General features: G+C 47.3%; 1 protein-coding gene across 1 annotated transcript in view; it reads left to right on the top strand.

Moving 5' to 3' along the window:
- CC2D2A (coiled-coil and C2 domain containing 2A) overlaps positions 1–16,190 on the top strand; it is a 432,763-nt gene that overhangs the window by 203,541 nt on the left and 213,032 nt on the right. The window contains exon 14 of the mRNA XM_086964074.1: positions 648–804. Coding sequence (XP_086820200.1) covers positions 648–804 — 157 coding nt within the window. The remainder of the gene's footprint in view (positions 1–647; positions 805–16,190) is intronic.

The raw sequence follows: 16,190 nt of genomic DNA, 5'->3' as shown, positions 1-16,190 counted from the left end.
CAGGAGGAAGGGTGAGTGAATTTAAAACAAGCAATTTCACAAGTTTAAAAGCGATAAAGCGCTTTCTGCTGCCTACTTCACTGGCTAACCACTGTTGTGATGTCATAAAGGCCTTCCAAGCCAGACTGACAAGCTTACCTTAGAACCTGTCAGCGCAGCTCTGCTTTGACTGAAAGCAGAAAGCACAGCTGCTTGAGGTTAATGTAAGGGAGGGATGTTGTTGGGGGTTGATTGGCAGTTAAGTTTTTTTTTTTTACTTTGGAACATGAATTCATAACAGAGGCCATTTTATGTATTGCTTCCCTATTACTTTTCTGCCACACTGTAGCAGTTGAAAGCAGGAGCAGATGATTTTGGGGACCATACTTAACATAAATTTGTAGATGGGTAAAAAGTGAATTACAGGGATGTTTTTCACCTCGGAGTACTGAGTGACATCATAGACAACTCGAGCTTCACTCTCTCATAACCCCTTTATGAAAAACGTCCCCGTATTCATGGTTCCCCATCTATAATTCTATATATTGTAATCTCATGTCTTGTCAAAGCTCCACATTGTGCCGAGTATTAAAGTATTGTTAGAAAGCAAATTTGAACAGAAGTGGAACTGCTATGTTTGATTGTTTTTGTGTTTTCTCATTATGAAGGGAAGCAGTTGATCAGAAAATTGATAAAGAAGCATATGAATCAGAAATTAATTGTGAAGTCAATGAATTATTGGAAGAATACACGGAGGAGTATGAAAAGAAAGCCAATCAATATCATAAGGAGTTGGAGGTGTGGAAAGCCTGGCAAAAACAGCAGGTTTGCCATTATTCTACATATTCAGCAAACTTTGTATTAATATTTATAATCTAAATTTATTAATGCTTTGTATAGTACGCTGTATTGCGTAACAGTATTGTTGTGTTTTCTTCTGTAGCATACCTTCCTGGGCTGTATCGATCTTATTCTAAAATAGCTTTGTGTAGCTTCAACTATGATTATCAAAATTAACTGTGTGTACTAATATTAGTTGGAAAGGCTTTAGATAATTTTCTGTGGTATTTGTATATACAACTGAAAAAATTAAGAAAAATTATATCAACATGAAAAGTGCTTGCACAGTTATTAAATACCTTTTTTAAATGACTGGCCTTATTCTGTTCTGCTGCAATACGGCTCAACGCATCAGGGTTTATTGATATCTCTTCAATGCTATAGACCTAGGCTAGTTTACAATGTATCTGTCTCTTAGTCATCTCTCATTGTTTCTCTGGAAAATCTGTAATATCGTAGCTCTCTTTCTTGTTTTTCCCAGAAGAACAAGTAAAGCTCTCTTCACATTTTAAGGAAGCATATCTTGTTTTGCTCTCCCTCTCAACAGTAAGGGAAAAACAAAAACAAGTTATGTATAGATTCAAATGAAAGGGATTTAGTGTGAGCTATAAAATGTATAGATTCGTAATCCTTCTTTTGTAACCATTCTTCAAAGGAATGCATGGAGGCATCTTTTTGGAGACCTCTTGCAGTGACTCACAAGGACCTGAATAGAACCAGGAGGCTCTTTTGGCTATCTAAGTAGATCTAGCACATCTGCCTGGTCAGGTCTACCATGTCTGTAACCCAAAATCAGCATGGTTGAGGCCTTGTACCGAGTTATCAGACTCATCAGATATGTTCCGAATTATTCAAGGGAAGTCCATTGTCAAATCGTCAATGCCACCTATGGCCATTCACGCTTCAGTGGTTGCAGTCATGGTCTCTTTGTGATGTTGGTTTGACTTCTGCATTTGCTGCCTACACATAGGTGGATCTGAGTGTCATCTGCAACTGCAGATGGTGCTCCTTACTTTCCTGGAATAGTGACCTCATATAACTGGTGTCAGTAAAGATGCCCGGGGTATGCCGAATAGTAGCGTTTGCAGAGCTAATTCAGAGGATTGCTTCTTCTTTTTGCTTCAGTTGTTGAGGGATGTAATCTACCTCCAGTCTGTCTTTTATTAGGAAGCCATTGCATATTATTTCATCTGTTTTATATCTTCTCTTGGGAAAATGCTAACAAATTTAATCTAATTTAATATTGAGAATAGATTTTTGATAACTTTGATAGTGGAGAATTCATAGCTGAGAGTTAATGGCCCTTCTGCAGAGGCGAAAGGCTTAGGCACTGGAGTCATGAAGCTGGGGCGGTGTGCACAATTGTCCACTTAACAGGAATTGGCAATCTGGGAGGGGCAGTAACAGTTGGCAGAACATAGGATAACTTTCACACGCCTTATAACTTGGAGCAGTAAAACGGGTCTGGCAGGATCTGCTATTATTCCACCCTAGAGCTCTCCTAGGCGAACTGGCTCCAACGCCAGTAAGAGGTAGAACCAGTTTTGGTCTTGACCGAGGGATACCACTAATAAATAATGCAGAGTCCGAGCCCCTCCAGGAGGATATTAGGGTTAGCATATTGAGATTGAGGGCTCTGGGACTTTTTACAGTAAAGCGATAGGTAGTGCTGCAAATGGAGGTGGGCATAGGGCAAACAAGTGAACATAACTGGGTGTAGGGAATTCTCCAGTCCCTGACTTCACCACAATTGCCTATGAATACAGCTGGATCTATGAAGACAACACATGAAGAAAAAAGACCCTGATGTATGGAAAAGACTGAAGGACTTCTGACTGCCGCAGGCATTCAGGGACTTCAAGCATCAAGTGGTTGACCTCCTAGTTACCTACTCCAGACCAGAAAAGGCAGAAGGACTTCCATCATGAAATCGGGTGTCCGAAGAGAAAGAGTTTCAGAGTAGGAAGTTAGGTAAGGTGTGTGCAGAAGGTCAGCCAAAGGATCAGAACAGAGAGCAGGGACAGGAGTGGTAACAGAGAAAGATTGGGAGAAGAAGGGGAGGAGAGAAGCAGAAAGAGACACATATATAATGTGTGCAGGAATGCAGGGTAGGGGAAGGTAATAGAGCTGATAGGAGTGAAGATTTATGGAAGAGGATAGGAGTAGGAGCAATAGGGTCAGGGTAGGTAGAGAGGAACGTTTTTCAACACACTGATGGGCCCACAGCTCTGTCAGTGCACTCAAAGCTTTTTCTACAGCACAACCGGCTAATCGTGCACAGAGGCTCATACACATACTATGCTAATCATAAACTGAGATTCGTACACATCTCTGCTAATGCAGATCAGTCCTGTTCTGCAGAATTCTCTGCTAACACAACAAGATGATGGACGGAGTGCTGAAACTTTTCAACCAGTCATCCCTAGTCAACAGATCTGGGTTTAAGCCATTGCTGTTTTGCTCACTGTGCCACCCCAGTTTGAACCTAGCTACATGCAAACCAGTCATGACCCTGCTCCCCATAGGAACAGTCGAGCCAAACTGGCAGGCCAAGACCTCCCTGGACCAGAAACAAACATCCTGGGACTGGTTTCGGGGTATCACCCCTTATCAGCCAGGCTGCATGCAGCTTGGTCTAAACTAGAATGGCATGGAGTGCACACACAGATGGATTTAACCCAGATCAGTGGCAGGGGTGAATGGTTGATTTGTTCAGTATTCTGTCCATCATCTGTTCTTTTTGTTCTTGTCACCCAAAGTGGGAAGGGTATGCCTAACCGTGGTGCCTGTGCTCGCTATGCCACCACAATCAAGCTAGCCTGGCTGATGAAGGTTGATACCCCAAAATCACTCCCAGGATGCTTGTTTCTGATCTAGGGAGGACCTGGCATGGCAGTTCAGGCTGGACTGTTCCATGGGGGAAGGGTCAAGACTGATTTGCATACGGCTGGGTCTAAACTGGAATAGCATGGCGTGAAAAAACCCAGTGGATTTAACCCAGGTCTGTGAATGGGGGTAAATGTTTGATTTAGTCAGCATTCTGTCCATCGTCTCTTCTTTTTGCATTCTCTGCTAATTCTGCACTGAGACTATCATGGCTCTGTCAATTCACCTGAATCCTATTCTACATCACAACCTGCTATTTAATACGATACTAGAACCCACACATAGTTCTGTAATGTATCTCAAATGTGTCCTATAAAACACCCTGCCAATCATGCCCTTAAACGTATCCTTATTTGTAACAATACTTCTCAATGCTGTCCTGTAGCATTCTCTGCTAATCCCGTACTGAGATTCTAAAACCGATGTACCAATTCACTTCAACCCTTACCTGATATATCTCCTACTACTATTTCTGTCCAACATACACACCTCTGCAAGTGCACCCCAATCTTGATCTTCAGCACAGCCTGCATTTCAAGATGGCAACGCAAACACACCTCTACCAGTGCCCCTCTCTCATGTCCCGCAGGCCAACCTGCTATTCATAAAAAGAATTGTTTGGCTTTTGACAGGACCTTGTGAGGCCACAGCTCCACGACATCCTAAGACAAGCTGTACCCACCCCCAGGAAAGAGGACTGTATAGAAATAGCTGCATAATATTGATTGGTTTCTGTATTTGCAACATTGATGTTCCAACCCGGCGGTAGGGAGGACAGTGGCAGTGTCTCCCCGACCCGCTGACGCCCAGGTTAAGAGCAATTGACTAATGTTGCATGTGTTTTTAAAAATGTGATTTAAAACAGAATATCTGAAATTATGGAATGACTTTTAATAGCGCCGTATTTTAAAACATAATAGTCCTTTGCTGAATGATGATAGAAGCGCTACACGCTACAGAGTAAAACCTTAAAACTTATACTTAACCCAGCCTGGGCTCGATCTTCCATCCTGCCCGCCCCGGTCCGACTCGGCAACCAGGGCCGTTGGGCGGAGGGCGGGTCAGGCAGAGCCAGGTCACTTCCGCATACACCGAGCGGTCAGCGCTCTAGTTGCTGCACCTTGAGGGGTATTTAGCCCCCTAGTCACAGCAGGCGCGCAGCGGTCGCGCGCAGCGAAGCGCCTGAGACGCGCCAGAGAGAAGCCCTTCTGCGCCCGTCCGCGACTGGACGTGGCTAGGGGCTATGGCAGTACCATCTGTGGACACTAAGGTATCTAGGCGGATTTATTCCTCGCAGACCTTACTGTGCTTACGCTCTAATCTGTTAACACCTAATTGTAAGCTACCACCCTACTGTTTCCCCGAAGGGCCATTTTCGTGTAGGTCCTGCCATATACAATTCCAGACGGAAAAATATGCCTTCGAACAATGTACTAGCAATATCCCCATTGCTCCGATTCAGGGAGGAAAGAATTTATTGTGCAATGTCAGATCTTTAGTTAAACACTCTATCGAGGTCTGGGATCTTATTTCCACACATAAAGTTGATCTATGCTTTCTAACAGAGACCTGGCTTAAACCACACTCCACCCCCGCCATCACCCTTGGAATACCGGAGGGTTATAAGATTGTTAGATTGGACCGACCCAAAAAAGTGGATGTATGACGTTACAACGCATACTTTTACCACGCATACCATTACAACGCGGTATTTACAACGCATACCGATACAACGCATAGCGCTTAGAGGTGCTGGATAGTGGTAAGTATAATTTTATATTCCAACTCCAGCCCCCGTGGACACTAGGGAAGGTGTTGGATATAAAATTATACTTATTCCCTATCCTAGAGCGCCCCCCAGCGCAATGCGTTGTAATGGTATGCGTGGCAATGCCTGCGTTGTAGTGGTAGTGCTTGGTAAAAACTTCGTTGTAAACGTTGTATACCCCAAAAAGTTGGTGGGGGAATAGCAATTGTATTCAAAGATGATATTTCCGTCTCGGTTATCGATCAATGTTGTAATCCGACCTTTGAAATGCTGATTTTTAGGATTGGCTCATCTACTAAACATAGTAGGAAAGGAGCTCTGGTTTACCGCCGTCCTGGCCCCTTAAAAAACATGTCCAAACAGTTAGTGAAAGCATTAGCACCCCATGTGTGCCCAGATAAAGAATTTCTGCTGCTTGGGGATTTTAATATTCATAGTGAGGAAGGAACTAACAGTGAGGCACAGTCCTTCCTGACTGACATATCCCTTTTAGGACTAAAGCAATGCAATAGTGGACCAACACACCAAGCAGGACATACCTTGGATATGATAATATCCAACTTTCCTGGTATAGAATGCTGTGTACCCAAACAATATCACTGGACTGACCACTTCGTGCTTGAGTTTTCTATGCCGATGAATGGCCTCCGGCCTATTCCCCATGTTCAAATTCCATCCAAACATAGGCAGTGGCATAAAATCACCAACATTATTTTTTAACAGAAATATCTCCCCCCCCCTATTGTATGCACTGATGACATTAACATTGCTCTTTCAAATTGGGATCTAGCAGTCAATGCTGCAGTACAACAAATTGCCCCGATAAAGACCTTTAAAACAAGCCTTGCCAGGAAACAAGAGGTTTGGTATTCGGAGGAACTGCGTAGTCTTAAACGCCTGGCTAGAAAGTCTGAAAAGACATGGAGAAAATCTTTTCTGGAGGAAGATAAAATCAATTATAAAAAGGCTCTTAATATCTATCATAAAGTCATACGATCTGCACGTAAGAACCACGTTACCGCTCAGTTAGAGGCAGCTGGCAATGATTCAAAAGTTCTATACCAGATTGTCAACACATTTCTGAAGCCTACAGCTTGCGAAAGTGCAGATATGGCTTCACAACATCTCTGTGATAGTATTTCCAATTTTTTCACCGAAAAAATTGATGCCATCTATAACAAAATAGAGGCACTTAGCCCTGACATAAGTAGCCAGGACAATTATACTTTGGTACAGACAGCACCCATCAATTCCCACTCTTTTAACGATTTTCCTGAAATATCGCTAATAGAGGTCCAGAAACTGTTCACTGATATTAAAAGTGGAAGCCCGGCGGACTTGCTCCCAGCTAGACTTATGGGTCCTTTAGGGAGTACACTGGGCCCTGATGTTCAGAGACTGGTGAATCTCTCACTTACAACTGCAGTTGTCCCACAGTGCTGGAAAAAAGCCCTAGTTAGACCTATTAGGAAGAATACATCTATTCCTTGGACCAACATGTCTAACCTTAGGCCTATCTCCCTGTTGCCATTTCTAGGGAAAATCATCGAAAAGCACACCAATAAGCATCTATCTACCTACCTGGAACAATCTGGTAGCCTTGACCCATCACAGTCAGGTTTTAGGCCAAAATACAGCACCGAAACGGCCTTGCTGTCGATAACCGACGATCTACGGCTGTACCAGGACAAAGGTTACTCTGTTGTCCTGGTGCTGCTAGACTTATCGGCAGCGTTCGATACTATTTCCCATACCATCCTGATCGAATGCCTGTCTGTGAGTGGAATCGGCGGCAGAGCACTGGACTGGATCAAATGCTTCCTCTCCAACCGCACCCAATCTGTCACCATGGGTGAGTTTAGGTCGGAAGAGGTTAATATTACCAAGGGGGTCCCGCAGGGTTCTTCAGTCAGTCAAAATACTTTATTGCGATAACTTAATATCATACAAAAACAATGGCAAATATATACACAAAGTTTACACAAAGTTTACAGACAACGCATACGTTAAAAACAGTTAAAAACAATTTAAGATTAACATGTTAAAAAAACCAACATGCACCATGTTACATTTTATAACTGCTAGATTGATACAAAGTGCAAAGTGCTAAAGTGCAAGGTGATAAAGTGCAAAGAAGGCTTAAAAAACGACTTAAAAAATACTAAGGATGTCCCCAACAGAATGTTTAGAACAGGCAACTACTAACCCTGTTACAGTGCTTTCTAAGAATGCTGACCCAGGGTTCTTGTTTGAGCCCGACCTTATTCAACACTTATGTGGCTCCCTTGGCAGATATTACTAGAGCTTTTGGATTCTGCCCAGTGTCCTACGCTGATGATACGCAGCTGCTCTTCCCTTTTAAACAACTTACCCCGGAAATTATACAATCTTTTTCCGATGGGATGAAGGCAGTTGCAAGGTGGATATCCTCCAACTTTCTTCAATGTAATGTTGGAAAGACGGAGGTGATGCTTGTAGAAAAAGGTAGGGCTAGGACCTTTCTCAAGATTTGCCCGGCGCTAACCGCCCTTGTACCATTCAAATTACCAAGCAATGAGGCAGGCGCCAGAGACCAGAAGGCAGGAAACAGAAGTTTATTCCGACGGAGCAGAACACATCAGATCGGACAACAAGGTATCGTCTCGAGGTGCTCTAACAGCCTCTCGGAGGCCTGGCCTCTTATACACTGGTTTATGGCATGTGACCTTTCTTTATTATAATCAGAACATTGTGAAGCCCGGAAAAAGACATCCCCGCAATCCTCGTGTCAATCCCACCCCCATATACTTCCACAATAGAGGTCCTCAACCTGCTGATAAGAGGAGGGGGTCATCCTGCAGCTGAATGTTCCGCCGAGTCTTAGGATGTGTGCGCCTGATCATATCACAGGGGGTGGGGAGGCCTGGATCAATAGAGGGTCCTTTGAAGGAGAGCGACCTCATACAATAAGGGGCAGTAAATGATATCTCCCGGCTTAGGCGATGGCCTCGGACCTGTGTGGACAGCTGGACACGGGGGAAGGGGTTATCAAAGGAGTGGTATTCATGCCGCGTGGACAATCAAGCGCGGAGGGAAGGGTTATCAACAGAGGGGCATTCATGGGAGGAGAGGAGGTGCTGGTCAGGCGCTGGCGTGACTCCCAGGGACAAGGCCATGCGGAAGGGTCATGCTCATGAGAGGGAGGGAGGGGGAGCCAGGGTGCGCGGAGGATGCTTGCTGGGTCAGAGGGGCGCGCTGGCAACCGATCGTGGACAGGGAGACCATGATGCCTAAAGTGGTTGTCGTGCACGTTGTACATAGGTGACAAGCTGGCGCAGATGATGTTCAGTTCGTAAACTAAAATTCCACAGTCCTCCCTTTTAACATGTCTCGCCAACTTGTCAGTTCGGATTTATCCCCATAAGGTCACGTATTTCTACTTCATAGAGGGGACTCATGTGCTCATTTCGGAAGTCCAAGGTCTTTGGGCACACACAGTTAGAAACGAAACTGCACAAGGAGGGTAGACATTGAACACCCAAGCAACACCCACATAATATCACAACAGGTATCAGTATGAAGGAAAACAACTTCCAACCCCATCCCTTCAAAGTGTCCCAAAACCAACTTCCAAGCGACCATCCTTCTTGTTCTTGGTGAACCTCTGAGGAAAGTCTGTGGAGGTGTTCAATGGCTTTGTAGACTGAAGGCGAGTTGTCAGGCACGTATGTGCAGCAGCTGGATCCGATGATGCGGCATGCTCCTCCTCGGTCGGCTAGGACCACGTCTAAGACAAGGCGGTTTTGAAGGGTCACAAGGCGGACCGCCTGAAGCTCAGCCGTGTTGTTGGCGAGGATGCCAGCCGTGATGTTGATCGTTGTTTCCACTGCCTGGGTCAGGTGTCGGATAGCGCGGCTGTTTGCCATTGGGCCCCACAGGGGAACAAGTCCTTTTGCTGCATCTAGGAACTGTGCTCCGGTGGAGTCAGTTTGTCCAATGTCATCTGCACGCCTCTGCCGGTGATGGTTGGCAGGGGCTACATATGTGGGTGGAAGAACGAAGGCAATGTAACAGGCGCCCTTCCAACCTCTCGGGAGCCAGGTGTAAGCTTTGGTGCCACACACAAAGTACATATTCGGAGAAGCAACAAAGGAAGGGGGGTCAACTGAGTCCAATGTTCTGATGATTCGGCAGGCACTGTGACCCACCAGCTGCGTTCCATGGCCTTCGAGACACACAAGACCTGTGACATTGGTAACAGACAGGGCCACAGTCAGAGTAGCGGTAGTTTGTTTTTGCAGATGAGAAAAGGTGGTCCTGGCTGGATTGTGGAGCACCTGTACTTCGACTCGTTCTTTGGCTGGAATGTCTTTAAGGAAGGTGGCGCCCGTTAGCGCAGGACACAGGGCAGCAGAAGTCTTTCCGGTTTTGTTCAGCCAGAAACCAGAGTAGAAGTGTGACACCGTCTGGCTGGAGGTGGCGTTGTCCTTGTGGCTCTCTTGCATGAGGATCAACCAGGCGAGGCAGGAGCCGTGAACTGAGAAAGGAGAAGGGATGAAGGGGATGGAGTGTCCAGTGGCATGCGGGAGCAACCCGCAGATCCAGCAGTTCGTAGCATTTGCGGCAAGGTTGTGTTGGTGCAACAGTTGCACGAAGGAATTGTTCCAGAATTCTCTGCGCCTCTCTCGGAGCTGAGGTGACAGAGAGATTAGGTGATGCTCTTTCAGGGGTGTTGGCTGTGCAGTAGGGAGCAATGCCTCATGAGCCGGTGTACTTTCCTCTAGAATCCATCATCTTCTTATCTGGCGCTTCCATCACCTTCAAGGGGGCTCGGTAGCGGGCAGAACCACAGACTTCGTTTAGCTTCTCTCCCGGTAACCCTTGATTGTGCTTAGGTCACCGTTCTGAGATTCAACTTAGTCCGTGGCCTACTTAGCCGAAACTCCCTCCTTTCGACGCAGGAAATACCCTTCTCTGGATGGCACAGTGGGATCAGAGAATTTTGCAAGTTCGAGTGCCTCAGTATCGGGATAACAGTCCAATATCGGTCGGTCTTTGCTCAGGAGCTCTTCTTGGGTGCTGACGTTTTCTGTCGTGGCCAGGTTCGCAGAGACCTTCCGGCAATGATGTGCGTGCAGCCAGTGCTTCTTCCCCTCCACTCGAAGCGCCGTTCGGGTGGTAATCAGCACTTGCCAGGGGCCCGTCCACCGCGGTTCCAGACTCTTGGTCCGCTGGAAATTTAGTATCAACACGAAATCTCCCGGTTGGATGTCATGGCCGGGGCCCCTGGAAGCATCGGGGATGGCCTGCTGCACCTGTTGATGAATGACAGACAATGTTTTAGTTAACTTGCACAAATAATCAGATAGTAGGACGTCTGGGACGTCATGAATGGAGGTAGGTTTGGGAGCAGTCCAGAGGTTCATCGGTCGCCCGAATATGACCTCATAGGGGGTCAAATGGTGCTTGGTGGGAGTGGAGCGCATTGATAACAAGGCCAGTGGGAGGGCATCCGGCCAGTTAAGTCCAGTGGTGGCCACTATTTTTGACAATTTCAGCTTCAGTGTGGCATTATGGCGTTCCACCAGACCGGCGGATTGGGGGTGGAAGACCGCATGGAACCTTTGCTTCACCCCAACCCCTTTAGGATTAGTTGGATAACCTCAGCTATGAAGTGGGGACCATTGTCGCTCCATAAAGTTCGACAAAGGCCATAGCGAGGGAAGAATTCTTTCAGTAGTACTTTGGCAGTAGTCATGGCAGTGTTATCACGGGTTGGATAGGCCTCTACCCATTTGCTGAAGGCACATACGATGACTAGTACATACTTCAGGTTTTGGCATCTCTCTAGTTGGATGTAGTCCATCTGAAGGACCTCAAAGGGGTGATTGGGGGTCCCAAACCCTCCCCGGGGTACCACAGTTCCTTTCCCGGGGTTGTGTTGCAGACAGATAAGGCACTGCTGAACTAGGCGTCTGGCTGAGTCGGGGATTTTGTCATTGTGCCAGACTTTGGAAATGAGTTCGATCATGGGTGCAGATCCTATGTGTGCGGGGGAATGTGCCATTGTCAGTATGGGGATTAGATATGAGTCGGGCAGCAACCACTTGTTTGCATCCTTCGTTCGCCAGCAACCCTCTTCGTCCTTCAAACCCACCCTTGCCCACTTAGTCAGTTCGTGAGGGGTGCTAGCCGACTGGATGTCTCTGATCATTACCCTTGTGTCGCTCCATTTCTCTGCTTGCGACCTGGTCACATACATGCGTGTCACCGCCCTATTCTCAGCTGTGGTTCGTGCAGTGATGTCGGCCAATGCATTCCCTTGTCCGACTAAGTCTGTTACCCTTTTGTGTGCCTGACATTTGATCACCGCTAATCGTTTGGGGAGGAGAACTGCCTCAATCAGAGCGGATACTAAATCTCCGTGGAGGATTGGGGTGCCGTGGGACGTCAGGAATCCCCTCTCCCTCCACAGGAGTCCAAAATGGTGGACCACCCCGAAGGCATACTGGCTGTCTGTGTATATGTTCGCGGTGGTCCCCGTGGCAATGATGCATGCTCGTGTGAGGGCTATCAGCTCTGCTGCCTGGGCAGATCGTTGTGTGATGCGGGCTGTCTCAACTACTGTTCGGGCTGTCGTTACGGCATAGGCAGCTGAAGTGGTGCCATCTGGGAGTTTGATGCATGAGCCGTCTACCCATAGCTCTCCATCGGGGTCAGTAAAAGCAGTGTCTCGGAGGTCAACCCTACTCCTAGTTTGTTCGTCCGTGAGGGTCACACAGTCGTGGATGGGAGGAACGTCGGGGTCATTCTCAGGCAGGGGCAACAATGTGGCAGGATTCAAAGTTGTGCATCTCTTTAGTGTGATGTGGGGTGCAAGTAGCGTCAGTTCGTACCCTGTCAGTCATGCGCTAGTCAGGTGTTGAGTCTTGGTTTGGTTCAGGAGGGTGTCGACAGCATGGGGTACTAGTACAGTGAGGGAGTTGGAAAGCACGATTCCCTCGCTCTGACGGATAGAGACAGCAGCGGCAGCTACTGCTCGAAGGCAGGCAGGTAAAGCTCTGGCTACAGGATCAAGAGTGGCGGAGAAGTAGGCACAAGGGCGCTGCTTAGGACCAATCGATTGAGTTAGGACAGACAATGCGCATCCCTCCCTTTCGTGGGTGAAGAGGGAGAAGGGTTTGGAGTAATCCGGCGTTCCGAGGACGGGTGCTGAGCAGAGTGCATCCCGTAATTCCTTAAAGGAGGCTTGACACTCAGGGGTCCAAGGAAGCGGGGAGGGGACATCTTTGGTCAGCAGGGCAAGTAATGGTTTCACAATGAGGCTGTAATTAGGCAACCACTGTCTGCAAAAAGAGGTTAGGCCAACCAAAGAGCGGACCTGTTTTTGTGTTTTTGGGATGGGGGTGTCTAGGAGGGTTTGGATTCGGTCGGGTGTATGTTTCCTCCCTTCTTTGGACAGAAGATGGCCTAGGTAAGTCACTTGTGGCTGGCAGAACTGTAACTTCTTTTTGGAGACTTTATGGCCATTTTCTGCAAGAAAGTGTAGGAGTTGGACGGTGGCTGTCGTTGCAAGCGGGGTGGTGTCGGCCGCCAAAAGGATATCATCGACATATTAGATCAACACCACTCCCTCTGGTAGCTGGAAGGCATCCAGCTGTCTTTTGAGGGCCTGGCTGTAAATGCTGGGACTTTCAGTGTACCCCTGGGGAGCTCTACAAAATCGGTACGAGCGGGAATTTAAAGTGAAGCCGAAGAGATAGCGGCTGTCTGGATGAATGGGGATAGAGAAAAACGCGTTCTTAAGGTCGATAACAGTGAAGGTGGTGGCAGTGGACGGGATGAGGGTCAGAATGGTGGTGATATCAGAGACTACAGGATATTGGGGTACAACCACTTTGTTAATCTCTCGCAAGTCGATGATGAAGCGGTACGCTTTCTCATCTCCTTCACCTTGCTTCTTAACAATAGGTAGGATTGGGCTGTTGCAGACGTTGCTAACCACCTCTTCAACCACTCCTGCATCTACCAGAGACTGAATGATCGCTACCAGTGCCTTCTCACCCTCTGGGGATATCCGATATTGCGGGAGTTTCGGGAGCATAGCGTCCTGTCGTACAGTTATGTGGATAGGATCAATCATCATTCGCCCCACATCAGAGTAGTTTTTGGCCCACAGGTACGGAGGCAGGGTGTCAAGCAAGGACATGTCAGCGTCAGATATGGAGCACATGTGTCGTGGGGGACGGGATCTGGGCATGTCTGGGTTGTCGTACAGGATGACTCGTATTCCATCTGGGGAACACCTAATGGTAGCTCGAAAATGTTTCAGTAAGTCAATGCCCATAATGGCGTCAGGGGAGTTGGAGGAGAGCAGAAATGTCGCGTCAGTGGTGTTGTTTTCTAGATCAAAGGAAATAGGTACGGACAGGGGGTTAGTGGAGGGCGTTCCATCGAAACCTATCGACGTTATGTGTGAGCCAGACAAGGGTGCCCTTGGAATCAGTCGTTTTGATAACACACTACGTGTCGCCCCAGTGTCTACCAAGAATGGAGACTCTGTACCCAGGACCTTAGCGGTGACATAAGGACCTTGCTGGTCAACACAGAGCTCGACTGGATCCCTCCCTTGCCCCTGGCAGTCCTATGCAAAGTCGGGGGCATTTTCACCTTCGGACAGCTGATATTGGTTCTGTCGGGGACGGTCAAATGTGTTCAGTCTCCCTGATCTGTCGTTGTTGGTGTCGTTGGTGTGCCCTCGTCCTCTATTTTTCGGACCACCTGCCACATCCCTGGAGTCCCTATTTCTATTCATCTCTAGCATAACCGGGCACTGGAATTTCCAATGGCCGAACCCTTTGCAGAAGGCGCATTGGTCATTGCTAATGTCTCTACGTCCAGGGTGGGGTGTGGGAGTGTGATCTTTAGGAGGTAGATCTCTGGGGGTGGTTGATTGGTAGTTCCCCCTTTGATGTTCCCGTCCTATCGTTATACCTTGTATCTGGGCTATCATTACCCTTTCTTTTAGATCTTTCTTCTTTTTCTCGGACGCCCTATCATTCTCATTCTTTTGGTGCTCGTAATACTGAGCCATCTGAAGGATAGCTGCAGGTTTGGAGGCCCCCCAACTACTCTCACTCGTCTGCAGCTTTTGGGAGACCTCTTGTGTTAGGCCTTTTACGTAATTTTGTACAAACAGGTGCTGTCCGGTTGCGGTGGTCATGTCTTGGCCACTGTAGTCGGAGAACACTGTCTCGAATCGGGAGAAGTATTCTGACACATCTTCCTGCGGTTTCTGTCGACAGGCCGTGACTATCGACCAGTCTACCTTTCTTTCTGGGATCAGTGTCTTTAATTTCTGAACTATTTTGTCTGGGAGTTCCAGTATGTCTTTTACTGGCTTCCTTCCAGGTTCTCGTTGTCTATCTAATTTACCGAGTTGGTCCCAGGTATGTCCAAACAGATCCGTGTGGTCAGCCTTCCGGATTTGCTTCCACACATCAGCTGGCAGACATAACCCAAAGAACAAGTCAATGTCCGCTAAAGTCATTATTGTCGAACCCAAGGCTGTGCCTAATTCGGTATAGAATGCTGTCGGGTTCTTTCTTAAATCGGGCAGGGTTTGCTTAAAGGTTAGGATATCTTGTCGGTCCCACGGTTGGTAAACCCAATTGTACACAACCCTCCCTTTTGCATTTTCATTATTGATATCATCGCTTGTTCCCTGGCCCCGTGGCGGGATCCAGTAAGGGGCCGCCTCTCTGATGGGCATCATAGTATTGGCTACTGCTACTGAGGTCGTTTCAGGGACTGTAACCTTGGTTTCTGGTTTTTGTTCCGTGAGGTGGCGGAAGACCTCAAGTATCTGCATGAAGAGTTCCGTCGCCTCATATTCAGTCCCATCTCCAACATCAATCTTCCTATACAGTGTTGTTAGTTTAGCGGGGCCCTTACTTCGATACCTATCTTCATATGCGTTCAGGGTGTGGTAGCTGAATCGCAAAATGAAATGCCGCCTGTGGCTGTCGGCATGTGAATTATATATGTTCATTGTGTACTCTTCGCTCTCCCTTCGTTCTACTAAGGTCTTTGCTATTTTGTCGATCCCATCCCGCTCATCTTTGCTCAACCTATTTGGCCTGGCTGGTGGTTGCTGATTAGCCTCGGGATTGTTTGACGATGTTGCTAATGCGACTGGTGCGGAGGCCGTGAGGGCCGGTGCACTAGTACTAAGATCGCCTTCGCTCCCACTCGGAGCGTGAAAGCTTTGTCGGCAGGGGGCATATGGAGGGGGCATGTAGATGATTGGGGGACCTAGCAGTAACTCATTGTTCGCCCGTTGTTTGGAGGGCAATTCAGGGTAGAGCGCAGAGGGGGTCCTAACAGGACATTGGCCTGTCGACCCTGATTCTTGGTTTCGCGTGGTTTCCTTTCTTTCTTTTATTTCTTCTTCTAGTTGCTTTGCGGCTAGGTGGGCTGCCTTTCGTAATTCTTTCCCTATTTTTGCTTCTTCTCTTTTCTTTCGTTGTTCCGTTTCTTTGTGCCACATGCCGATACTATCGAGCATAGTGGGCGTAGTCTTATTTTCCTGTAGCGCTATTTCTAATGTTTTTATTTTATGATCGTCAAAGGAACCTATCAGTGGCCACTGACTTTCAGGGTTCTTCTTTGTATATTTATGCCATAACTTAGTATAAGCTATAGCGACTGGTCCATGCTTAGTGAACATGTCCTTATT

This window comes from Lissotriton vulgaris, chromosome 3_2 (genome assembly GCF_964263255.1).
Source record: "Lissotriton vulgaris chromosome 3_2, aLisVul1.2, whole genome shotgun sequence".
In the NCBI taxonomy this organism is placed as follows: Eukaryota; Metazoa; Chordata; class Amphibia; order Caudata; family Salamandridae; genus Lissotriton; species Lissotriton vulgaris.
Note: the sequence above shows the minus strand (reverse complement) of the source record. Positions and strands in the feature narration are given on the sequence as shown.